Consider the following 27,962-nt stretch of genomic DNA (forward strand, 5'->3'; position numbering starts at 1 on the left):
TGATGGTTAGGGTTAGGATTAGGATTAGTGTTAGGTTTAGGGATAGGGTCCCCGATAGATTTTTAGTTTCCCCAATCTGTGCCGTCTAAAAAAAACACGCGCGCCGGAGCAGTGGAACTGCGCCACCAGCCCTAACACTGATCAGGTGATCTCAAGTCATGTGATTCAGCTTGCAGCTGCTCCAGATCCAGGGACAGGGTAGACGACATGATAACGTCGTAAAATTCTACAAGAAAAAAGAGCTAAACAGGAGAAATTATGGCTGAAGTTGACAACATTATCATTCACACATTTCGGGAAATTGGCTGGTAAGCATTTCAACTAGTATTGTAGATCTATGGACCTTATTTCGTGTCGTAGGACCAGAGCGGGAGATCATTGACCGGAAGGGGAGGGTCTGTATGGCATATCCTGTGATCCCATATATTCGCTTTTGTGTTGTGTGGTAGAGCATTCTTCCGTAGAGAAGAGACGTGCAGTAACTTTCAGTCTACGTTACATTCTATTCAGGGTGAGTGCGCACTGCCACTACCACTAATAATATAGTACCCACTGGCTCTTCCATCAACCAAAGTAAGAGCAAAGCAGAATGCACTTGTCAATGTAATGATGCACCCCACTACTAACTACACGCAGCCGCTGTCGCGAAGCGACGCGGCTGCACCTGTATTCCTTCGCAGACGTTGTCATTTTTCAGTGTGGTTGTGCGACTCCTTCATGAATATCTTTATTAATCGTGGAAAACTAAAATACAAGGAATTATCGTAATCTATGATAATCATTCAATAATCGGTATGCGATTTTTTGCTTAATTACATCAAAAACTCACCGAAATTTGTGGCTGAAATCAGGTCTGTAAACGTCCTTATTGCTTCACTCCTCATCTGCGTGTTATTTGAATGGCATTCACTCTCGTATACTACAACGTACAACGTAGGTAGTCGGAGAGCTAGAGGGCGCCTCTCCAACTACCTACGTTGTACGTTGTAGTACATGTATACGAGAGTGAATGACATTCATAATAACACGCAGATGAGGAGTGAAGCAATAAGGACGTTTACAGACCTGATTTCAGCCACAGATTTCGGTGAGTTTTTAACGTAATTAAACAAAGAATCGCATACCGATTATTGAATGATTATCATAGATTACGATAATTCCTTGTATTTTAGTTTTCCAAGATTAATAAAGATATTCATGAAGGAGTTTCTTCTGCTGCCGCTTCTTTCACTGTCAAAAATTCGCCTTTGTCACCACAAAACATTATTTAGAGGCACCTTGTATTGGAATATAAACGAACTTTCTTTGATAGCAATGAGTGTTGGTGTTGCATTGCAATATGCAATAGCAAATAGGCACTAGGGCTGCAAGTAAGTGTTTGACATTAGTACTAAGGTTGAAATCGTTACATCGCTAAACAGTTTGTCTGGTTTGAGATTGAGTATGCATGATTTCATGGGTTTGTTGGAGGGAAAATGTGAGGAGAAAGGATGGCTTTTGAATTATTTGCTTGCCAGATTCGGGCAAGCATTTTTCCCTCTCATTCCAAAACGCTTCCCGACTTTGATTTTCACTTGCCGCGGGAAAGCGCTCACTGTAATTTCACTCGCGGTGTACGTGTATGTGGTACTGGTAGCGTGCAAAAATGCGTGCAGTTTTCCATAGCCAAGTGACGTACCATGACGCACCCCTCGGTTCAGATTGGCCCAACATCAATTCTTAATGGACCCGGGGCCACCAGACCACCGCTTATGTTGAGCCCTGTACATGTAAATGATTTAACAGAAAATTATGTTATCTAAATTCTGACCTCCTAGTGATTTGGATGAAGACATCGAGACTCTTCGCCAGTTTACCCCTGAGCATGTTGTAGAAGCGACCGTACGATGTTTGCGTTTAATCGACACCAACACCAACCTCCCCCATTCGTTGCCACCGGGCATGTCAGCTCGCTTCAGACTGGGCACAGATCTGGCAAATGCATTGCAGGTAAGAGGAGGTCCATCATGTACAGTATGCATTGTTACTTTGTTACATGAAAATAAGTAATGTCATGTGTGATCAAGATGATGAAGACAATTATAAGCCTGAAGTAAAAGTTATGTATTTTTGTCCCTTTTTTAGATATTTTCCTTTGCTATGTTTTGCTGAGATTAAAATAGAAAGAATTTATCTTTATAAATTATGGGAGCAATAAAAGGCATCCCTTTTAAAATTCACAAGATTGTAATATACAAATGTACAACAGAATAGGAGTCACAGTCATAATGATGGCTGTATACAGACCTGTACACCAAACAGAAATCCTGACATGTCATTTGTACACAACAGATTGTGCAAGGTATTCAGAACAATTATATTCATCATCTTATTTTTGTGGTTATGATGAATAGAATATATCACAAAAATGTCTTCTTTGTACTGAAAAATACCATTTGCAATTTTGTCAGGAAAAAAAAAAAGTTTTTCTCAAAGTAAGATTTTTCTGTTCTGTTTTGCTCTTCATCACAATATTAATATGAGGCTTTTGTAGTGTGATTCTTTTTCAAAACCACATAAATTCATTGCAGTTCTTGAAAAATGTTCATGGCCCAGCTGAGGAATAACATAATGAATGCTTATACATCCTTGCTGTCTTCATCTTTAGTCTCTTGGTTTCCGTGGCGACATGGGTTATCAGACATTCCTGTACCCCAACGAGGCAGACATCCGTCGACTCATGATGTTTCTGGTGGAGAAGCTGCCCAAGGAGTCTGCAGCAAGCACAGATGAGCCATTAGGCAAGAACAAGAGCTTTGATAATACTAGGGATCTGTAGGTCTCTGTTCTCTTATTTTTCAGGAAATTTAAAATGTTGTTTTACTGTAAAAGCTGTTATTTTCGTGGGCAGATATATTTGCAAATGAGGAGGTCAAACACACTTTTTGCGAGATGTTGTTTTCGCGATTGACACCAGGCTATCCTGAGTGCACTAATGCCTGTCTGTACACTCCACCACTTTACTGCACATGGTGATATTTTTAATTGTTGATAATTTTGCAGCCCTACAGTGATTTGCAAAATTTCCTGAAAATCAAACCCTCCTAGAAATAAACAGCTTTACAGTATACACGCACATGCGCACACACACACACATACATGCATACACTTGTATTTGCATATATGATCAATAGATGTATTCTTCAATTGTGAAGTTTTCACTGTCATTGTCACCATGGCAATATGCCCTTGTCCTGCATGCCAAAGAGTAATTCTCGATAGATCTTATTTGCAAAAGAAATGACATGTTTGGAGAACCATATTGATGGCCAAAAAGAACTATTGTAGTCTTTCCTGGACAGCATTTTATCACCATCCTATGGAAGTAGTGAAAAAAGGAAATATATGTGCTTGGTAATTCCTAATATTTGAATGTTTAGTCTTGATATGTTAATTCCTCTGGATGCTGGAACTCTGTCGTTGATCTATAAAGATTTATATGTAATTGTTACAATTTCATTAAGTGGAAAAATTCATACTGGTCAATTTAGGTAATCATTAAACAGGGAAGTTTTAATTTTTTTATTTCAAACAATTGATCTTATCAAGAGGCTCAGTTAAATGTAACCTATGTTGTGATAGACTGAAATGACAGGTTTATTCTTCAGCAGAGAAAGACAGAGTAAGAGAGTGAGGGAGGTCAAGATAAACAGAGAGTTAGAAGTCCAAACTTGATACTTTTCTCTTTAATTCATCAAACCAGGAACATCCGCGATGCTGAGCCGGAGGATATCAGCAGAAATCTCACGCCAGCTCCAGTGTCCATGGGTGCCTCCGCCCTGTAAGAGAAGGTCTGTCAGATGGATTGGGCCAAAGGAGTGGCATAGAGAGGTCAGTTGGCTTCTACTGGTGTTTTAAATGCACCACAGGTAGTGTAATGCTGTGTCCACCCCGTCTTCATGTGCAACCAGCCAGCTCAAAACCCACAAAAAAGTAGGCCAAAATTAATTTCCACTTTTTTGCATAGTTTAAAAGGATACTGTAAAACATGATATATTCACAGCATGAAATTCTCTTGAGTTGCCACTGGCGTCCAATGCATAATGTGTACGCAAGAACTTTCGTGCGCATTGTAATTTTGCGAATGTTGGTGCTCGCGAAATTCGTGAAATTACAGTGCACACGAACATTCCTCGTTTCACAGTAAGTAATAAGTTTGAAGATGATACATTAAAACTTGTTGAAATTGAACCATCCAAACCCATTCAATTAGTGATTGAAATAAGAGAGAGTTAGGAGTTGCAGTTTCACAGAAAGGGAAGAAAAGAGGAGTTAAAGATTAGGGTCAGAGGTATTAATGAAAACTTGTTCTGTTTCCTAGTGTAAGCAGTGCCTGCCCCAAAAAAATTGGTCTAGAAAAAACTATGAATATCTTGATTTTGGTTTGAGAGTAGGCAGAGAAAAGATTACTCTTCCAGGTAAGACAAAATTTTAAGATTTGAGTTGATCAGGCCAAATCACATATTTCTGTCCATTTCAGAGTATCATTTTTGAGAGGTTTTGAGCTGGGTGGTCACATAGCCATTGAAAATTTGGCCTTGCATAAATACCCACTAGGGTTTGTGGTCACACTGCAAATGAACAGACATAGAATGATGGGCAATTTACTGTTAAGATTTAGAGAAAAATGTGATAAATCTGGCATCTTCACCATTTCCATAGCAATTACATGGGGGTATTGTTTTATCACCAGAAGGATATCTGTGGTATAGTGGAGAAGTCCTGCCTGCCAAGTGCATATGTGAACTGCTTCAACAAAAGGATCCATAAGTTGAGGGAGGTCAATTTTCACAACTCATAAATGTACTCGGGTGCAGAGATATCGATGATTTTATGCGAGCATGTCGAGTGGTCTAGGAAATCGGCATTTCGAGAAAACTGCCTTCAAAGTTTTCCTTCTGACGTAATCGTGATCAAGGGGAGTAAGACAGTTTTCACCTCTCAACAATGGAAGGTATGCTCCTAGCAACCTCCATAATATTCATTCAAACTTAGCGCCAGCAGTCTATGCACGACCAATCAGTAACCAGGATAACACACACTGACCAATGAGATCACTCCCTTGTTGCTAGGGGCAGAGTCTACATGTATCTGCGGCGCTAAATCCAAATCTTTGGACAAGTTTCTGTTCCTTAAAACCCAGAAAATCATGACCCAGACAAACGCTACTTTCTTTCCTTTCCTTTGATCATTTAACTCCGAAATTTCGGCATATGATGACATAAATGGTATCCCGGGGTACCAAATAAAAATCAGCCATTTTGTTGAATTATTTATTTTTTTAAAAAGGTTGTACCCTGGGTGCCAAAAAGAGGAAATTATTTTGGTGCTGGAGCTAGCGCGCGCTAGCCACTGCACTGCACTGCACTAAAGCACACGCTTGAGGTATCACAGCTTCCATGCACGCATAGTATCACATGCAGTGGCATGGGAATGCTATGTACACGCACACACAGTGCATGCATTTTTCTCTGGCTGTCCTCGAGTGGACGTGAGGTGGCGCTACACAACGTGGTTACCCGGGGTACTACGGTACCTCAGGGTAACGCGTGATGCATCATATGTTGGGTGAAACATTAGACTGCAACATTATGCCAACAAAAGAAATTTGATGGTTTTGACCAATTTTGATGATCTGACTTCAAACTCAATTTTCTTGGCTCAGCCGTCAGGGACTTTCTGATCTTCTCGTTGTGGCGGGTAACATATGTCCAACATGTTTTAACCCATAAAGCTCCCCCTCCACCCAGGTGTAAAGATGGTTATCAGGCAAAGCTGTGATAATAATAATGGCATCCAAGAGAGCTAACCTGGGTAGGTAACTCCATGATGTTATTACATCTGGTAGGAGAATTTGTTGTGCTCATTCTGGTGCATTCAAGTAATTTCTGTAAAATCCAGAGAGAGATACCAAAGCATAACATTACATTGCCATGTGAAATGATTTGGGAGTTTACTGCAGAATTCTGTTTGCCTTGATGGTGTCACCCATTTGGGTGTAGATATCATCAATTTTTCATGTCCCGTTTGTGAACGCATTTTTCAGTTCAGTATTCATGTCAAATAATTTCTGTCAAATCCAGAGAGATATACATTGCACCAAAACATAATTTCACTTTGCCATGTGAAATGATTGGGAGTTTACTGCAGTGTTTTGTTTGCCTTAATGGTGTCATTCTTTTGGGTGTAGATATCATCAATTTTTCATGTTCCATTTGTGAACACATTTTTCAGTTAAGTAAACAAGAGCCCCACTTTCATCCAGTGGTGTTAATAGTAAAGGTATCAACTACTAAAGTGCTATTGAAAAGTGTTTCTACATCATCTCAATCAAGGTCTTTGGGGTGCATGAATGTTATGAGAGTTAGGATGTGATGTCACAATTAAGAATGTAACTCTAGATTTAAGATAAAGGTGCATTCAAGGTGAACTTGAATTCCTCAATTTTTGTAGTGGATGAGCGAGATGAAATGTTGGATGCATGGGGTTTCAAAACATGATCAAATAGTTGTCCACTGTAATGGTTGCCGTAATGGTTGCAGAAAATGTCGAGGGGGGGGGGGTTGATTCAAACCCCCCCCCCCCAGCCGTTTAAGGGTTAAAGTATGTGTGTCTGATATGCATATTTAAGTGTGTATATTTTATTTATTTATTTTTTTATTATTGTGACAGGGAGCATCAGGCAGCCATGCCTTCAGGAGTGTTCCTCTGGCTGTTCCAGAAGGTTTGGGAGACCTTACCAGGAAGATTCCAAAAGGTTGTTTATCTTGCGTAGATTTTAAAACTTTTTCATGAGAAAATAATATTGTAAAACTAGAAATTCTCACATGCATGAAACTTTGGTGAGTTTCGCATGAGCAAAGATTCATGAAAGCAAAATGCACACAGAAGTGTTTGTGTACACTGGGCATTGGATGCCAGAGGTGATTTGCAAAATTTTCATGTCGAGAAAAAAGGCTATCAGCTCGAATTTGCTTAAGCTTCATGCCCCAAATACATGTATGTCTAGTTTTCCAGTATGACATCTGTCTCTGAAAGCTCACAAATTTATGTGGCTCAAATCAACCAATCAGGTGTCTCAACTGCCGAGAATTTTTGTCATGATCATTTTGATTCATTCGCTGAGCCATGCACTGCATGGCAAAACTGTGTAATACAAGTTCTTGAATGATTATACATTCATGAACCACTTTCATCATCTCTTCTGCCTTGACCTAGATAAACATAAGGGCCTGAATTCACAAAGGTGGTACAAATGAAACCATAGTTTAAACCATGGACAAAAACCATGGAGCGCCAAGTGTCGCACAGAATATTTCGTTACAAAGTTGGTGATTTCGTCGACAAAATGACCGTTTCATTAAAGAAATTATCATTTCGTGGGCGAAATGTTCATTTAGTTACAAAATGTTGTCATTTTGTTACAAAATAATCATTTCGACAAAATGACTGATTTCATAACGAAATATTCCATGCGACACTTGGTGCTCCATGGTTTTTGTCCATGGTTTAAACCGTGGTTTCATTTGTACCACTTTCGTGAATTCGGGCCATAATTGTTAAATAATGTAATAATTCCAAAAGGACCGATACTGTGTTTGCACAGCTGTTAAACAATTGTATAGATATTCTTTGTTACCGAAGAAAGTGTGTGTGAAATGAATGACAGAGGTTGTGGAAATTGTGATCAGTGTTGAGTGAGTGAAGTGATTAAATGTGTATGTGAGGTGATGGTACAACTGTAGGAAAATGTCATTGACTGACAGAAATTTCAAAGTGAGTTTATGTTTGAAAGTAGACATCAGCTGTGGCATCTTTCACATTATGAGTCATTTTAATGCAGCATAATGCATATGATGCCAAGATAAATTCTGAAATTTTTGTAATCACTTCCAAAACTTGGATGTATTTGTTTCATGAACACAGAGATAATTCATGGTGCATACAAATGATTTTTATGTGCTTACCCCAGTCTGAGGTACATGTGTATATGATCTATCGATGATGTAACACCCCTTTTTCTGACATTCTTTCATTTCACAGACATCATGAGCTACTACAACAACCACATGCCTTTGGTCAAAGATCAGCCAGCGAGAGAAGAGGACATAGTGCCCTCGTTGTTGGAACGCAACGCTGCCGCGGTAACTGCGGCACAGGAGTGGGAGACAGAATGGAACACAACAGGTCTTCCATCTCGACTGTCACAAGAGGTATTAAAATTAGAAATAGGTGGTGTTATGTTGTTCACACAGGGAAAGTCTTGCAGGAAATTCTCTTCCTTCCAGTCTTTATTAACCATGAATTATTTGCTGTGAAGTTGTAGAGATGACAGCTCTTTCCTCTGAAACTGTTAAAGGGAAGCTGCTATGTCATCATCCTTGTTCATTGTGATTTGTTACGGATTTTGAAAACATTCTTATTCCTCATCCCAATCACAATAAGTTCCGAAACTCTGTACCCAGTATAACCAATTCATAGGTGTTCAAATGCAAAATTCTAAAAATCATCTGGAGGTGTCCTTTAACTCTATATGTTGATGTTGTTCAATCAGAGAGAGAGAGAGAGAGAGAGAGAGAGAGAGAGAGCGAGAGTGCACATCTAATAAACCACTGTAATGATTCATTCAGCATCTTTGAATGGAATAGGGGTAAGTCTCCTCGGAGACATTCAGATATAAATTTCATATTTCATTCCTGTCGCGTATAAACTGTGGATGATTTGCTCCTGAAAGAAGTGAAGAAAAATATCAGTCCTCTCTTGCCATTTGTTTGACCCCACCAACACAGGAGTACAAGGCCAAGAAACGGGAGCGCCTCATGAAGAGGATGGTGAGCGAGCTCCGCCAGGGGCTACAGAAGTCCGAGCAGGGCGACCGCAAGAGCGCCACCGCCGACCTGATGCAGATGCTGGACCTCCTGGGACAGAAGGGTGCCACCAAGGGTACGAAGGGCTCGCGCTTCACCCACACAGAGAAGCTGCAGTTTGCTCAGGTCAGATTCCAGCATCCCAAACTTTGGTTTTGTTTTCTTCTCAGTATCATTTAGTCCTGTGGTACTACTAGATGATGGTGTATGATCTACATTGAAGCATGATTGTCAAGTGCATATTTCGGAGAGCAAGAAATTAGAAATTTATTGCCATCAATGAGAAAAGGAACACAACAAAAGGCATGCACAAGGAAAAGTTAACACAAGTTAAAAAATAAAGTCAAATAATGTTAATGTCTCTTTCATGCTACTGAAGAGCCATTGGTCTGTGTTACTCCAATCTCGATTTTCTGTGAGTGCTGTGATGTTTTAAGACTGTGATGTTATCATCAGATGTAATGATATACTTGGACTGAATGTCATTTTTTTATCCTCTGTCTGTTTCCTTAAACAGGATGAGGAAAAGACAGCTGCTCAGATTGGGATCGGTGAAGGCGTGCCAAGAGCGGACACTGAAGAGGTGACCTTTGACCTCCTTTTTCTCCCAAGTCTGTCTGTACTGCGACACAATGGCCAGTTCAGAGTTGATAGCTCATGCGCACATTGGTGCAAATGACCTTTCTTTTTTTCTCAATAGACCGGTTTACTAATGATATGCATAATGACGTCAACCCCACGCGACCCTAGTGATTGTAACTAAGTCGGGCAAGCGAAATAAGCGCGGACGCGCGCGCCACACTGTTTTTGCATTCACGCGTGTATTGTCTACGATCATTACTCGCTGCGGATAATCGACAACTTTTGTTTGCTATAATCTTGCTTTGAGATGGCGTCAGCTTCAAGTTCTAGCCAAAGTTCGAGCAAGCCATGGAAGAATTGGACAGTTAAGGAATTAACTGAGTATTTTAGGGATATAGGTGTGAGCACAAGCGGCTACAACAAGGAGAAACTCATCAAACTAGTGCAACTGCCGTAGCCGATTTAGATTTGCCCATCGATCTCGACCTCTCCCGGGCGGACACTGGCCGGTCACTGCAGGAGAAACTCGCTCTGGTAGGCTGCTCGTTCTCCGATCCTAACAAGCTCGCTGGGTTTACATCCAACATCGAGAGTATTCCAGATTTTGGACTCTGACGTGTTCAACTACCTGATCATCAATCGGACTGACTATGACTGGAAAAGCTAAAGGGATACAAGTCATTTGAGGACTACCGTCTTTTCGCGGATGGAAGTGTTTCAAGCCTGAAGTTCAATGAGGTTTCGGACATGAGCCCTCTTCGTGTTTCCCTTGAGTGAGGTTAGGCCGACCGGACATACCTCAACAAACCAATGTACCAGACCTGGGTCGTGATGAATATTAAGTCAACGGGGGAAATAAATGTTGCCTACTGCGAATGTCAGGGAGGTTAGGTTTATCATTGTTTTTGTTTTTAATTTTAGGTCTACGTCTAGATCTACTCTAGATCTAGTTTATATAGGGCTAGGCCCCCTAACTGTTATTGTTAATAGAAAAATAGGTCAAAATCGTCATTCTATTTCATGAAGTCTAATCAGTCTGAGTCTAACTTTAAAAAAATCCTTGGAAACATATCGATATGAGAGATTCGTGGTCTAGTTTAGATTTCACAATCAATCATAATGCTTAAATTCATTGAAGTTTGAAGTGATGCGGTCATACTGTATGTTCCGTAGCAGCAGTGTTTTCCACCCATTTTCAGAACTACTGAAGACAAAATCGAAGCCAAAATTCAATAAAATCAAAACTATAGTCCAAATTGCGTTTGATCACAGCAGAATTTTCCCTCATCTAAGGTTGGGAATTGATTTAGAGCCACACGAAATGCCAGGAGGTAAAGTCGAAGTTGATGCATCGCACACATGTACACAACATACACGTAAGTCTACATGTGGGGACGTGTCGGGGACGGCTGCAGCAGCCGACGTTGCAGGCTCGCATCTTTTGTTTGCCCGAGGTTGCGGCCGTGTGCAAAATTAAAGATCCGTGCATACATTAGTAAACCGGCCTATTGGTTTTAGGCACTTCACTTGTTTTCAAAGCAATATAATGCATTAGCTTGCCCGACGTAACAATTTATGGAGTTCATCAATGATGTTCAAACAAAGCACAAATTTGCATAGACCAAGTGACCAGAATGGTCCATCAGTTAAAACTTTGGAAAGCTTCCATTTTATTATTCTGCATTTAATGTATTAGCAAACTTTTCCTATGAATTTTGCTAACTCCCAGACTTGCTGTCAAGTTAATGTGCTGATTACATGAATAATTAGTTATTACAGGTGCTTACATCAGTTAATTTTAAAACCAACATGCCTGTCAGTACAAATGATCTTTTTCTGCCCATTAGCAAAGTGGAACTCCGAACTGGCTTATTGGTCTGCTTCATTCACAGTGAAAAAGTGTACTCTGATGTTTGGAATTTATGAAACCTTGTGCTCAGTGATGATGCTTTACAGTAGCAATTTTTCTGTGAGCAGTACATGCAATAGCAGTTTCAGGTGATCGTATAAGTGGTGCCATTGTAGTTTCATTCCAAGACTGTTCTCATTTGTTCAGGGGTGTACATACATGTGGTAAAAGATCTGAAAAATAGAAGTTACAAGTGCAAATATTATAATTAAAACATTGTCAAGATGATTCATAGCAGGACATAATAATAAGCTCCACCATCCCAACCCCCATCAAATGAATAGGATATAGATATAGAGATTGAGAGAAAGGGGAGAGGGGTAGGAGAGCAGACCAAATTCTTCATGTACCATATCAAAATGTGATAATACTCAAAACAGTGGCAAGGGGAAATAGATTGATAAGTACGATAAATCTTTATAATCGCCATTCATTGTGGATGCCCTTATTTGTCTGTGTGTCTACAGTTATTGAATTTGAGGGAAGGACTGTGTAAAGATTCAGCTTCATAATACGAGCTTCAACACATACTACCCTATATTTTGAGAATGCTACAGTAAATTTTCAATATCAACGTACAATGAGTTTTATTGTGAGACATGCTTTCTGAGGTCACCATGATAGTGAACCAGCTCTCTTTTATTGTGCTTCCACATGAGGTAAGTTTTTGCTGTCTTTTTCCTTTACCCTAGGAACTGAGACAGAAGCGTGAGGATGAACAGACTGAACTCAAGGAGCAGCTGAGCCAGCTGACGTCACAGCTGGAATCCATGGAGACAGAATCCAAGAAACTTTCAGCCAGTGTGCAACAGGTATTAAGCATGTCCTACAAAAGAGGAGGAGGCGGGGGTGTGGAAGCTGGGGCTGTTGCTAGGCAACGGGATGGAGACACTGTCAGTTGTAATGGCTGATGATTGAGGCAGATATTTTTTTTTCCCCTAAAGCAGAGGGTTGGATTCATTTAATTTAAATTAATTTCATTTTCATTTTCATTTTATTTCAACACGGTGATAAAAAGGAAGTTACTCAGCTAGTGACTATTATTCTGCAAGTCCTCATACACAATGTAGAAGAAACATAACACAACAGGTTCAATGTACAAAATGATTAAAAAAGATCACATAGAGAGAAAAAATTTATATACATACAAAACATGAAGAAAAAATGGCCTGGATTGGTGCTAGATAAAAGGGCGAGATTATACTTTAGGGAGCTGATTATTGTGGTTAAAAAAGAATTGCTAAAAGGAAAGAAAAGGATGTAAAAAGGATACCACAGCTGTGACTGGTCCAGGCAAGAAGTACCTGGCAATAGATAAGGATGATGATACTGTGGAGATTGTGTATATCTGTAGGATTACCACATGTGATTGTCAAAGTGATAGGATGTGTGAGCTTAGATTAGTCCCTGTTATTGTTCTTTCTTGATCTGTGTGTGTGGATGTGTGTGTGAGTATTTGTCCATGTGTCTGTGTATTTTGTATACATTTTTAGAAAGGAAATGGGGTTAGTAGTGTTAGCAGCAAAATCCAAAGTGGAATTTTGCTACACATGGTCTTTGTACACAGCTTTTGTAATGATACTGTCGTAACACAATGCCATCAGCAGCATACACTGATTGTAATGTTCTGTCATGTTGTAAAAAAAAAAAAAAAACCTGTACAATAACACAGTGCTTTGAAAATGAGATAATACCTCACAGATTAGATAGACGGTAAAACTGGTTGCTGTAAGATATAAGATAATTGCCATTTGGTCATATCACATGCCGCCTATTTCCGATTCTTAATGATAGTATGTCCAGACTCTGAGGGACAGGGATAAAGTGTCGATAATCAATGTTTGGGATTTTGATTAGGATAAGAATTTGTGATATGGATACTGGTTGAGGGTAGCAGCAAGGATCCAGACCTATCAGCTTCACTGTGTGTGCCATGTTTTATGCCTGATTCAATGTACTGTTTGTATATTCTTAATAGTTTGTAAGGGTTTTATTTTCGTAAATTTTATGAGTGAGATGCTATTCACGAATTAAAAAACACGCAAAATAATTAACTCTCATCCCAACATGAATGTGACGTGCATGCATACATCTTGTTCATTTCTCTGTTTAGTACTCTACTCCACAGTCACAAATTTAACCACTTGCGAAATTCTTGGGAAATCCTTATTCGCAAAAAAATTATACTCGCTAAATATATGGCTTATACAGTATGACTTACAACTTTGTATACACGTACTTTGCTCAAACACACAACTGCACACAAACCAATCGATAAATAGAAATATGCTTAAATGTCAAAGCCCTAGAAGCTCTGTCATGAAATGGACATGACAGCAAATTTTGCAATTTTCTCTACAACTTTGCTGACTGCATTTGTGGCCTTGAAAAAAAAAAGAATGTCTACCAAAAGCACTTGTGCATTGCGGTCTCAGAATATCGTGGCACACGGGAGATTAATACACTGTGGCACACAAAGAGTTTTTTAAAAATTCAAAATATGCCACAATTTATCATACAAGATGCAGGAAGTGATCAAAGAAGTAATTAGGGACTATCAGATTGTGTGGGTTTATGTGTCAACTGGTCATGTGTGTTATTTATTTTATTACTTTCTGGAGATCCATCCATTTGCCATTCATATTGTCTCTATCTTTTTTTTTGCAATTGTCTATATGTAAATTGTACTTTTACTTGTGTGTTAATGCTATGTATCATATCCTCTGTTCTTGTTCATGTTGTTCATGTTGACATGGAAATGGAAAATCAATTCAATTCAATTCAATTCAATTCAACATACACAACTGCTCCTGCTTCGATTTCTGTGATGGGTAGGCTTACATCGACAAGCAGTGATGGAAATGAGGGAAATGTTGTGTAAAGCTGAGCTTGACTTCACTTGCAAACGTGGTATGCTGGATTTATGATGACAAGATGATGTTGACACCTCCTCAACTTGGGAAGCACTTCATAGTAATGTCATCCCTTAGCAGTCTGCTTTGTTGATGTTCAACTGTAACAGTCCCCATTGATAGCATAGTCTATGATACAGGCTCTCCCAACTGTATTTATCTTGAGAGAGATCTACTATGAGTTGTATTTTTATTTGAACAATGAAGCCTTGTAGGTTTTAATGGATTTCAATCTGCTTCTTCTTCACCGTAAAAGATGGACGAACAGCAGATTGAGAAGAAACGGAGCAACTCAGAAAAGGAGGCATCGTACAAAGTTAAGAAGAAGACCATAGACCTTCTGCCCAATGCAGAGACCAACATCAAGTTACTACAGGTAAAGACAAACTTGTAAACATTGCAACTGATTGACAAATGTAGGGCAATTTGTCAATCAGTTGCAATGAAAACATCTCGACGGAAGAATTTCATAAATTTGACAAACTTGTAAACTCTCTCTAAAATGGTTGCTGGACATAGCACTTGCACATGCAGTGACATTACATTATTTTGTGACTCGTTTGGTTCAATTCATTGAAATCAAATAATTTTTTCACATTATTTGACTTAGCTATACAAGGGTTTCTACGAATTACAGGGGAAGTTTTCCCCGGATATACATATGGGTGCAGTGATGTAAACGAGAGAAAAAAAAACAACACTTAGATAAAGGTTTGAGGATCATGAGATATGCCTGAATGAATCTTTAAACTTTTGGTTTTAATGCTTTGTACTGCCTTCTCTAGTTCCGGAGTCAAAACATGTTATGACATCACAATAGCAGAATTATTGGAATGAAATACAAAGAGTTTTACAAAAAACAATTTTTCTGAGACATGAAAAGAGCAGTAAACCTAGCTCCTGCAGAAGACACAGAAAGTTGCATTTTCAATTTGCAAATATTTCATTATTTGTATACAAGTACGGACACTTATATGTATATTGCGCAACTGCTGTAACAATATACTCTTATATATTTCTATATGCTATTATATCTCAATAGCAATTGCTAAGGAAGGTGCACTTTTGTAAAGAAACAAAAAAAAAAATGGTGTGCAAATGACAGTGTATGCTATGAATGTCTTGAGTCTTAACCCATTGAAGACTAGTCCTGATTATACTCGGGCGGGTGTCTGTGGGAAATGCTTGTTGTAGCAAAATCAGTTCATCCTCAATGGGTTAACAATGATTGTTGTTACCAGGGTGTGGTGGAGAAGAGTGCCAAGCAGCTGGTGAGTCTAGCCAACCAATGGGAGGAGCACAGGGCGCCCCTCATCGAGGACTACCGCCAGGCAAGGGACACTGTCTCCAACAAAGAGGTATGATGGAGTGAACACTGTCATCCACCCCCACCCCCCACCCCCCCCCCCCCCCCCCGACATACTGTACTCATCCCATTAGCAAGCATAGCTATGTTTGCAGAATAAAAACTGCAATTCTGTTTGTTATCTGGTGAATTTACATGTAGCCATTAAAGAGCCAATTGATATCAGTTCTCCCGGAAAGGCCATCTGTTAAAATTGGACCATGATTTGTTGGACATTTGTTGTACAGTTGCTGTGTTGAAATTAACCAATATATTTATTATAAAGTGTGCCCTGTCCACAGGCATTGGGGGGGGGGGGGGGGGGGGTAGGGATTTACAATGACCTCGCTCTTAGAGTGAAATATTCTCTCTCTCATAAATGTTTGATGTCTTATTTACACACAAGTTTAATGTCCTGGGTAGCTAAGATTGCATGTATCCCTACATTTGATATGTATAATAGATTATGTAAGCAGACGTCAGGAAAAAATGCAGCTAACTGTGCTGAAGTAAAAGAACTGGTATATGATGTCCAATAAGGTTGGAGTTGTTATAGATATGGGGCTTCAGGTTTCCAACCTTTTTTTTTAGAGATAATGAGAAACCTTATGAAATATGAAAAAGTATCCAATTCTAAGAGGAATTCAAAGTTTATTTAATGAAATTAGCTTTGAATTGGCTTAACTATCCAGTACAAAGGGATCCTAATAAGAGGTGGGACCCACCTCTTATTAGGACCACTTTGTTTGACATTAGTTTGGATGTCTTTCCCCTTTCAAACCTGATTTTCATGAAATAGACTTTTGAGTTCCTCTTAGAATTGTATGTTCTTTAATATTTCATATGAGGTTTAGAAGCTGCATCCCCCATCTCAACCAGAACTGTACCACCCCTTTAATTCACAAAGTGCTAAGTGCACGTGTTCATGAGCAGAGATCATATAGTGATTGCTTTTATTAAGGACTCCATACATGAAGGTGTTACAATGTTCTCATTATCACAACAAGAAGTAGTGCCCTCCAAGTTCTCTTTGGTAGACCTGATGGTAGTTTGACCTAAACTTTAGTACAATCCATTTTGATGCTTTATCATGTCCTGAAACATGATAGAGCTGGAAAAGGTGACACTTGCTGAGAGTTGGTCCCTGACTTAAATAGATAAATATGCAAGTCATATTTTTTTTTTTAAGAATTAGTGGGTTAAGATGGAAGGAGAATGTACAACTTGTCAATTCAGTGCAGTCTATAGCATTTATTATCATTTTTTTCATTATTTTATTATATTATCTCTTTTGTCTGCATTCCATTCCTCTTGACCCCAGTCTGAATCCCAGAAGAGACTAGAAGATATCCAGGCACTCCGGGAGAAGATGAAGAAGGTTGCCGAGGAAACGCGGGCCAAGGAGGACATGCTGAAACAACTGGTGAGAAATCTCATGTGTTGCAGATTCATGAATCTCAATAATGGAGAGAATCAGACATGTAACAAGGAACCCAATTTTTGTATTAAATTTCTTGTAATGTTTGTCTTTGATTTGATGAAAAGGAATTACTGTTATCTTTAATTCAAAACAATGTATATTTGACATTCTTTAAAGCATCAAATTGAAATATCAGATTACAATGACACGCGAACATACTTTAAAGATATACTACTGCCATTAGTTTCTTAAATAACATGGAATCATTTAGGATGAGACTTAGTTCCGTATTAACTGTACCATGATCTTCATTGAACACACACACACACACAAAATAGAAAAGTTGGTTCAGTGGGACTTTGCTTTGATGTTCTGTTGAATGTAGAATAATAAACTGTTTCAAATATTGCATATTTCCTGGAAAAAAAAAAAGATTGTTGCTGTGACTCTGATATCCATCTAGAAATTGTATTTCTATAATTCAGACTGAAGTGTTTATGGTCAGTCTTACTAATGTGTACCTGGAATGGAAAACAAAAATGAGGAAAATATTTACGTAGTGTCTTGATGTGCATCCCAATCTTGCAGGTTGCCGAATATGAACGCATGGCCAAGGATGTGAACCGCTCAGCTTACACCAGAAGGATCCTGGAGATCGTTGCCAACATCCACAAACAAAAGGATGACATTGAAAAAGTGAGGAGCTCAGTAGAGTGGGATCATTTTTATGTCCTTCTTTTGGGGGTACAGTATTCATCGCATAATCGGGACAGGTTGGGAGTAGCAAACACGGCCCCTTTAAGCGAGGTGCCCAATTTCGCGATGAGTACTCACCATACACTAACGGCATACGACATGTACATGTAGTGCACACACACACACACATGCATACTGACGTACTGTACATTTACATGAATACAAAACCACGCTACCCCTCGGCGCGACCCTCTAGCTCTCCCTGCACATGGCTTTGCTTATATGTAGGGGAGAAGAATGTTCGCAAAAGCATGTGTTTCGCAATGGCATGGATACTTATACACGGCGCTTTCGTGGCTATGCATGTACGTGTACTGGATGGACGGAGGTCAAAACACACCAGTCCGAAGCTTGCTTTGTAAGTTCGATGTAAACGACAACTGATAGGGAATCTTTGAAATATTGTTGTGGTATTTTGGTAGATTTTTTGTGTAAAATATCAACAAAATCAAAGATCGCTTGAAGAAAAATTGTCCCGTTTATCAGAGGTCCCCGCCCGATTATCCAGTGAAAATAACATGCATTGGAAATATTTCTGGGAAGCGTATGTCATTTAAGCGAGGTTCCCGATTATCAGATGCCCGATTATGCGATGAATACTGTATTAACCCATTCTGTGTCAGGGACGTTTGACAGTGTGTATAGTGCTATGGGATCTGTACCAATGGGCTCTCAATGCACACAACGGGTTAATCCTTTGTCTCTGGGAACCTTAGGAGGCGTGTGAGAGGTCAATTTGAATTTCAGTATCTGATGGGGAACATGATAAAGCATGACTAACTTTGCAGGGGCTGGAGAGGTCAAACTTGCACTTTGGGAGTAAATAGACAGACAGACAGATAGATAGATAGATAGATTAGATAGGTAGATAGATAGATAGAAAGGTAGATAGATAGATAGATAGATAGATAGATAGATAGATAGATATTGGTTTATTTCATCAAAACAAGAATGATACTAGCAGGCCTGAGGCTGAATTGCGTGTAGAGAGTCCGTCCGATGCTTCGCATCATTGTGAGAAAGGAAATGTCTCTAAACATTAGAGATGATGTACATATGTGTTAAAAAGGAGTATGAAAACCAGCGAGTACTTTTTCTTCCTCCAGTTTATTTCTTTTTCTGTGTCTAATGTAAATCTTGGAATTAAAAAGGTATTAATGTGTGCACCAGATAGAGAAGAAAGGAGGTTATTGTTTTAAGTTTTTAAAATCTCAATTGTGTGGTGATTACGCATGTCACTACAAATGCTGCTCATTAACCCTAATCCCACCGGGTTAAAGGTAGAGGCCAATGTAACCTACAAGACTGTATACTTACATTTTTCAAATTTTAATTTATGTATTTTATATCAATTAATTTATGCTAATTTATGCAAATATATGTAATATTTTTTTGCCTATAAATTAAGAAATAAAGCTCCAAGACTTCTAATTTTTGGTGAACATATTCTTTTCAATATCCTCAACAATAATATTGAAGCAAAAATTTGGCTTCATAATCATTTCTTATGTATTTTATTGTTTATTGCATTTCTTATGTATTTCTTTGTTTTTTACTTTTTGTTTTTGTTGTTTGTCGCAGAAACTTTTTAAAGCATAATCAGGCTAAAGTAAATCATTTTCTGCCATTGAAAGTAAAAATATTTATTTTTATATGAATTAATTGCAAAAACACAATTTACATTGGATTGTACACAAAATCATGTTTTTGAGCAATTTTTGGGTCGACAAATTTTTTTCAAAGGAGCGTGGCTTCAAAATGGTATGCGTGAGAGCGTCAAATTTGGTCTCAAAAGTTGCGCCATACTTGAAAGAAAAAAGTCATAAAATGTCGCGGCGAGAGCATCGCGCGTTGCAGAATAATCACGTCGAGGAGGGGGGCAACCCCCCTGGTGAGAATAGGGTTAATATTCAGCAACTTTTGAATATGTGCTGGGAAGCAAGTAGAGATTTGGCGATAAGAGATTGTACTCGCTTGCTTGTATCATATGAAAATGTCTTACGAAAGAGGTACTGTAAAACACAATATATTCGCTGCATGAAAATTTCGTGAATTGGATTTGACGGCCTTTCTCGCAGCATGATATTTCATGACTTGCCACTGGTATCCAATGCATATTGTGTAGGCAAGAACTCTCGCGTGCATTTTAATTTCGCGAATGTTGCTGCTCGCAAAATTCGCAAAATTAAAATGCACACAAACATTCCTCGTTTTACAGTATGAATCAGTCATAAGGCATTACCCACCTGTCATGGTTCTAGTGCAAAGCTATTGTGCGTACCCATGATGAAATGCAAAGTTCTTTCACCTCTTAGGGGACAACTTGTGTCAAAATGGAAAACATTCAACTGTAATTTCTTGTATCCCAAATCTGTCTTTTAAATCTTTATGAATGTGATTTTTATATTTCCTTTATAATTCTCTCTGTGTCTCTGTCATAGGTTCTGGTTGACACGAGGACCTTACAGAAGGAAATCAATCAACTCTCTGGCAAGCTTGACAGAACCTTTACTGTCACTGATGAACTCATATTTAGGGTGAGGGGATGTATAGTTGTATGTGTATGCAATACAGAGTTATTACCATCATTTTGTGGTACAGTGGACTCCCGTTATAATGAAGTCCTTGGGACCAGCAGATTTCTTTCGTTATGTCAAAATTTTATTATAACCAAACAAGTAAACAATGAAAAAAAAATACAACCAATGATTTTGTGACCTGCATTTTTATTTTGTTGTAATTGGAATTTCGTTATGACTGTGTTCGTTATAATGGGAGTGCACAGTATGACCTGGGACTACAAAAGAATCATGGAAATATGTAATCTTCTGTGTTCGTTGTGTGTAATATGTGATATGTGACTTGATTAGACTTTTAAATGTAGTCAGTTTGTATCTATGCTAGCAAATATCTTTTATTTGATGTATAATGGCATTGTTTTTTCTTTAATAAGGGGATCATCAACTTGTACCATCTACATTTGTGTGAAAAAAAAAATTGTTGGCATAGTAGAGCAATATGCTTAAATTTTCATGTGCAACACATCAAGAGCCCCATTGTACACTATATACCAGAGAATGTAATTCTACATATGTACAGAATCACAGACACTAGCAATTCACTTGGTACATATATGTAAATACCACAGTTAGTGTACTCTGTGTAAAACATCAAAGAAGATTAGCAGGGGTGGATCCAGGAATTCTGTTAAAGGGGGTGCATGCACCCCCCCCCCCCCATTTTTAAGTTTTATTTCTTTTGTTTTAACAAAAATTAAAGGAGGGACGCGAGCCAGGTGCAACCCCGCCTTGATCCGCCACTCATTAGTGTGGTGTGATGTACTTTCTCACCGTTGTCTTCTCTCTGTCATCGATGTATTTAATAATATGTTCATTTAGTTTTGAGTGAATGATTTAATTGAGTTTAGTGTAATGTTAGTGTAGCATTCATTATTAATGTCTGGCCCACTATTTAAGTTTGAGGGAATAGTCAAGCTGATTATCTTATTGATTACTTCACCTGTTCAAAGAATAAACAAGAACAAACAAACAGCAATATGTTCTCTGAAATGTGAACGTTTCCTTCCCGTGTCCCTCAGGATGCCAAGAAAGACGAAGCAGTGAGGAAGGCTTACAAATACCTTGCGGCGTTACATGAGGTGAGAAAAATAATGTTAAACCAACCCTAGCATGTTATGTGATGTCTCTTTTGTTCCAGTGCTGCAGAGTAATACTTAAACCATTCATATTCCTTCTGCAGGGAATAATGCCACATACTAAGGTGAACAATTCTGGTTTGAACCAATATGGCATGCATTCTTCAGTTACCATCATCCATTCAATACAAGAGACTCCCGTTATAATGCAGTTCTCGGGACCTTCACTTTTCTTTCATTATATCAGAAATTTTGTATCACCGAACAAATGAAATGTACACATGATTTCGGAACCGGAATTCTTACTTTATTATAACAAATTTTTCATTATAAAGCATGTTTGTTGTAACGTGACTGCTGTTTACCATCTTTTCAAAACACTATGCATATATTTTGTAAATAAATTTGAGGAAAGATTTCACTCCTCATCTAAGTAAGTACAGCTTAGATGAAAAAATTCCACTTTCCTGCATTGAAGATCAAAATTGTAATGTGTTTGATATTTCTTCAAAATGGAGAATTTTTAAATTTCATGCTTTGTGTTTTGTTTTGTAGTTGTTTTGTTGCTGGTAAGAGCCTAAGCAAATAGTAGGGATCTTTCTGGTTTACTCAGTTGCATACTGCTTTAATAGCCCAATTTTGATTTATACCACTGGATTTGCACTGACAAGAGAAACATGAATTTAAAAGGTAAGATTTGTATCTGCACACTTTCATGTATGTTGGGAGTGATATGCATTCGTATCTGTGGCCTTTAAAAAGTAATTGAAGTTTGAATATTTTCATATCACATTTTTTGAATTGATATTTTGGACAATTATTTATGAACAATTTTATGTCTTTTTTCCCAACTAGAGTTTTGATCAGCTGATAAAGACAGTGGAGGAGACAGGAACCATACTGAGAGAAATCAGAGAGCTTGAAGACCAGGTGAGAATTAATCCTTGGGATGGTAAAGATTCATAAAGAACTAGTTGATTGTCACTTCCTGTTTTCTAAATCCCACATTACCTATATATGCTCCAAATGATTGTGTGATCACCTTTACAACACTGTGGTCCCAGAAATCATCCAAAAATTTTATTTCATACAGACATGGTATTGTGTTAGCACATATTATTTTAGTTTTTTTTTTTTTTTACAATCAGCATCTTAATAATTTCTTCGGAATGTTTTCTTTGAACTGAGGTATCAAAAGATGAAGGCCTTGCTTGTAACATTTTCACAGTTTCAAGTGATCGCTGTTGTGTACTAAACAGAGGTTGAATGTCAATTATAAGTGTTTTAATGACCTTCATTTCAGCATGCAATGACTTCAAACGGGCAAAGCAAATACAGCTGTACAGTCCATAGCATAAAAGAATGTTAGAAATTGAATAACATTTGCATTGAAAGCAACGATGGTGTTGGCTGCAAGTGTATTGGCTGATCTTGTCAGCTCACTCCTTTTGCACTGATTGTTCCTCCGCTGCAGATTGACAGCGAGAGTGGCAAGAAGACGGTGGCGAACCTGGAGAAGATCTCCACAGACTACAAACAAATGAAGCAGGAGAATGCTGCCCTCATTGCCAAACTCAAGGGAAAGTAGCCCCGCCCATCCAGCCAGGAGTGGGGGGTGTGGGGAGGGGGGCAATGTGGTCACATTTGCATTTATGGCATGAGAGTGTGAAACAGATAGTGAGAGAAAGAGATAGGGAGAGGGAGAGATGGAGAGAGATATAACGCTGTTAGGGTGACAAAATCTTGTACCTACAAAATGTCAAATGTTTAGCTGAGCAAAAACAACATGGTAGCCAATGGTACACTATAACAAATGGGATCACCTTTCCTTTGACATGCCATGGTGGCTTCATTATTTGGGTGATACAACCAGGATTTTGACCAGGCATCACTTAACTGATTACTTTATTCGTGTAGGCCTATCTGATGATTTATCCAAAAAAAGTGACTTTTACCAAAAATTTGAGAAACAAGGTCTTGTTACCCCATCAATGATGCTGTATCATATATTATAGAGAGAGGGAGAGAGAATACACATTGAAATGTTGAATGTGAGAGAAATCAGAAACTATCACTGTTCCCATCCTTCTGTGTGCTTTATGTTCCCATGATACACCCTGTGTAGTATTCCACCTATTCTGTTGTTCAACTCTTCAGTTTATGTATGTTCAGTTGTTCAGTTTTCTCGTTTTTGTTTTTGATAGGTCTTACAATAAAAAAAGATCCTCTGAAAGATGAGGTCTGTGAAATGCCCAATCATGTAGCAACATATATGAGGAAAATGAACCCGTATGATATTGAGACAATGAACATTGCTTTGGGGAATGGTTTGCCCATTTTGGTCTTAATTATTATAACAAACTAATATTGAATACCAAAGAACGATCTTGGCCCAACGTAATCGTTCTTAGTGTGCATGCCAGTGCATGCAGTAGTTAAGTGCAGATCAAATCTTTTTGGTATTTTTTTTTCAATGTCGTTAAATAGTTTTATTTTATAGTCATTCATACTACTACTTAACAATCCTAGCATCCATTGACAACCAATGTTTTGCCCTGCATCTTGAGTTATTAACATGTTAAAGAATGACATGAATAACAAATCACCCATGTTGACAGGAAATTTGTTGACATAGTATGTGTACAGTGCACTCCCATTATAGCCAACATCGTTACATCAAAATTTTTGGTGCAATGAAATTAAAATTCAGGTCCCAAAATTATCATCTATATATCTTTATATTCTTTACTGTTTGGCTATCAGGAAATTTCTTATTTGGCATAACGAGAGAAGACTGCTGGTCCTGACAACTTTGTTATAATGGTAGTTGCCATCATATGGGGGGGGGGGCATTTCAACAAGTGTTTTGTCTGATATTTTTTTCTGACAAACTATTGTAAGCCACTGAAATCCCTGCATCTGATTGTCTGAGAGCAAATTTGTTAGAAAAAATATCTGACATAACACTTGATGAAATCCCCCCCCCCCCCTCCCCCACCGATCCAAAACTAACCACTGGAACTCTCATTATCACTCTATGGGAAATTATCAGGAATAATATATTACATATTGCTAGCAGCAGCAGATGCGGAATTTGTTTAAACTCAGTTGGCTGTTGTCTGAAACCATCCAGTATTGTTCAAGCTATGTACTTCGCAAACCGTAACCCAGTTTTACACTGTAGAAGCCCAATGACATGTGGTATATGGCGGATGGTTCATTTTTAAGGAGAGATGGAAATACTCCCTGGAGACCACATTGTTTTTGAGGTTTTGATATATTGAAAGAATAGAAACCCATTCTAGGTGCTAAACCGAAAGACACTGAATTACATTGGTACTTTTCCAGTGTGTGTTGAATGTGAAAGTGAAAAACCCTTTGTAATTGTCCTTTCATGATACTGTTGGTTCAGGCTAATAATTAGTAGCCTTTTGAATCTTGTCATCATTTGTGTTTTCCATGAGGCAGCTTTACAACTTGTTTCATCTTCTTCAAATTATGCATACAACTGTATTGTAGGTATTCACCTGTTGCGAGCATAATGCTTCATACAAGTTTATTAAGTCTTACATTGTATGTTAAAGAGATTAATCAGACAACCAAGTGGGGTAAATTTTAATCATGAAGTTTGACTCATAATGTACGATTTATGTACACATATATGAATCATCCAGGCTTAATCAAGTCAGAGAATTTGTTTTTTTTTTACATTATGACCCACAGATGGCATTGAAATTACTAATAATCTTGATGCTTTTGTGATCACTATTGTTGATCACTGATTGATTCCATGCTATATAATGTCAATAAATTGTATTGACAGTGAGCATGGTACAGTGTATGTTGTAATTGTGACCTTTCTTTTTTTCAGTGGCATTATAATAATGAGGTTTTTCAAACCTTAACAGTTAATAAGCCGGTGTTTATTTAATGAAAGCCATTTAGATTTTATACTCCACTTTTATCAGGAAGAGATCATGTTAATTTCTGCTTTCTTAGTGCATCAGTCACAAAATTAGACAAACTGTACATGTACATATGATGACATGTTCCCATCATATGTAAATGTGAAACAAAGAAACAAGAATAAGAACAGGTCAAAGAATAACCTTTACATTGTGTAAATAAGTGCAAATTAAGATTTCAAAAACTGCATGGAAGAGAAATGAAAAGACTAAACGAAACCACTGAAAAAACTAACAACTCAACTAAAACAAACAAAAACACATCAATACATGCTGTACATTTATCTAAAACTGTATATAGTACATTGTATTTGGACTGAAGCTTTGACTCAGAGAAAATTTGACTTAGGAGGGACTAAAACCAACAGAATATGTCAGGAAAGAGGACTTGAAGAGACTTTCGACTCTCTATAAGGCGATTACATGTAATTATATTTTCAAAGTACAGTGTAGTTCCTATGTAACGTAAACTCTCAAATTCTACGCAAAAAAGGATCATTTTCAATAAGCATACATGTCTCAGCTTCTCATGATTCCGCCACTATCATATTTGATAGCATGTATTCTTTTTTTTTTTTTTTTTTGCTAATCCAATGATGAAATTGGAAATGAATGAAAATTAAATGAAAAATGAAATAAAAGGGCTTTTGGAGCCGCCACATGTCGAGGGAAGGGGGGGGGGGGGACATGTAAGTCTAAAAAGTCTTGAATGCAGCCCGCAGCAGTAGTCAATTCTTTCTCCCTCCATCTCTCTCTCTCTCTCTCTCTCTCTCTCCCTTCTGTTTCTTCTTTTCTAGGGGCGGGGAAGGGGTGGGGGTTGATGTGACGTTGGGGAAAAAACATGAAAATTTATAGGGATCGTATAGTACATGTATTGGACTTTTAACTTTTTGCGAGATGCCAAGAAACCACTGAAGTGTATTAAATAGTCCAGAGCATGCCATTCTAAGAGAAATTCAAAGTTTATTTGAAGAAAATCTGTTTTGGAATGGCTGAGACATCCAAAAACAAAGTAAAACAAGCCATCGTGATAAAAGGTGGGTCCCACCTTTTAATTGGATGGCACTGTTTTGGATATCTCGGCCATTTCAAAACCAATTTTCATCAAATAAAAGTTGAATTCTTCTCGGAATTACACGCTCTTTCACATTGCGTAAGAGGTTTCTCATTATCTCAACAAAAAATGTTAGAAACCTGAAGTAAGGTCTCAACCAAAACTATACAATTCCTTTAAACTTGTTACATGCAAACACGACATGTGCCTTACCTCAACAGAACAAAAACAGATAGCAATCATGAATTATACTTCCCTACTTTGGCAAAAGGAAGCAAGTGACAAAAGTGACATTTCTCATAAAAGAACAAAATGTGTCTGTCATTTACAACTGACGTCAATGGACTATCATGATGTCTTATCTAACATATCTCTTAGTAGGATGAGTGTTTCTGCATGAAATTTGGCCTGGAAGAAGAGCTCATTATGTGAATTATGAATTATGAAAATATCAATAACTCAAATTCGGATGCTATGTCACTTGTTTCCTTTTGCCAAAGTAGGGCAGTATACCTGTTAGTATCCAAGTATTAACAAAATGTAAACAATAGAAACCCCTCTCTTAGACCGATGGCGATCTGTGTGCATGTACGTGTGTGTGTGTGTGTGTGTGTGTGTGTGTGTGTGTGTGTGTGCGCGCGCGCGCGTGTATGTTTGTGTGTGTTATTGTAATACTGATGTGTGTGCTTCAGTAAATCTGACTTGAATTAAAATGCCGCTCCTTGTTCCAGTTTGCTGTAATAAAGTCATATGAAATAGAACAGAAGGGTGGAAATTTCATTGAAATAGGCCATATGAAATAAAGTACAAAAACCCCCTAATTTTCCCATTCCTACGAAACAGTAATATCGCTCGTGACCTCATTATATGCAAAGTAATTGCGGTGATCGAAGCCGCAGCGCATCACTCTATTTTTTGTGTGCACCAAAAAACCACCAGATTGTCATGTTTTTTTATTCATAATAATACTATAAGAATTATATGGTATGTCTATAACCCCCTATTGCCAATGATTGCCCAGTCAGTTCGTATAGGTATAGCTAGCTCTATTTGATAGAAACCTTGAGACATCAAATACATTTGATTTCGCTACAAATTATTGATTAGATCTTATACTTCGGAGCCTCTTTTCTCAATACAGGAATTAGACAGGTTAGTCAAGTCCATTTGAATTGAGTTATTCTTATGCGAGCATTAGAGAAAGGTACACATTGAACCAGGGTCAGCTGTTAGGAATTCTTAGCTCAGCTATCTTTTTTAAGTCTGTAAATGAAAGAATTTTGGAGTAAAGAAAACGATTAATATTTCTTGCATTCCTATTGCGCCTAGTTTTGAAAAAGTATATAGTGCCTATAATGGAATTAGTTTACATGAGTATTGTTCGATTATACATTGTGTAATATTTTGCTCCTTGCATGGAATTGAATATGACTATTTGCAACGGCAGCAGGGGGAGTT

At 38.1% G+C, this 27,962-nt stretch overlaps 1 protein-coding gene across 1 annotated transcript; it reads left to right on the forward strand.

The window, feature by feature from the left end:
- The first annotated feature begins 258 nt into the window (after positions 1 to 258).
- LOC140235318 (coiled-coil domain-containing protein 22 homolog) lies at positions 259 to 24,446 on the forward strand. Its single transcript, XM_072315343.1, has 17 exons — positions 259 to 308; positions 1,818 to 1,989; positions 2,648 to 2,780; positions 3,743 to 3,870; positions 6,712 to 6,796; positions 8,083 to 8,252; positions 8,829 to 9,032; positions 9,424 to 9,489; positions 12,090 to 12,209; positions 14,566 to 14,685; positions 15,551 to 15,667; positions 16,976 to 17,077; positions 17,663 to 17,770; positions 20,272 to 20,367; positions 21,429 to 21,488; positions 22,341 to 22,415; positions 22,960 to 24,446. Exons 1-17 carry the CDS (start codon positions 259 to 261, stop codon positions 23,071 to 23,073), a joined length of 1,920 nt encoding a protein of 639 aa, XP_072171444.1. The 3' UTR covers positions 23,074 to 24,446.
- The last annotated feature ends 3,516 nt before the right edge of the window (positions 24,447 to 27,962 follow it).

The sequence above is a fragment of the Diadema setosum genome, chromosome 11, assembly GCF_964275005.1.
Source record: "Diadema setosum chromosome 11, eeDiaSeto1, whole genome shotgun sequence".
NCBI classification, from domain to species: domain Eukaryota; kingdom Metazoa; phylum Echinodermata; class Echinoidea; order Diadematoida; family Diadematidae; genus Diadema; species Diadema setosum.

Excerpts from the sequence above, each read along its gene's own strand:
- LOC140235318 (XM_072315343.1), top strand. The coding sequence starts at position 259 with ATGGCTGAAGTTGACAACATTATCATTCACACATTTCGGGAAATTGGC. Across the intron at positions 14,686-15,550 it reads CCAACATCAAGTTACTACAG|GGTGTGGTGGAGAAGAGTGC; the intron begins GTAAAGACAAAC and ends TGTTGTTACCAG. Across the intron at positions 17,078-17,662 it reads AGGACATGCTGAAACAACTG|GTTGCCGAATATGAACGCAT; the intron begins GTGAGAAATCTC and ends CCAATCTTGCAG.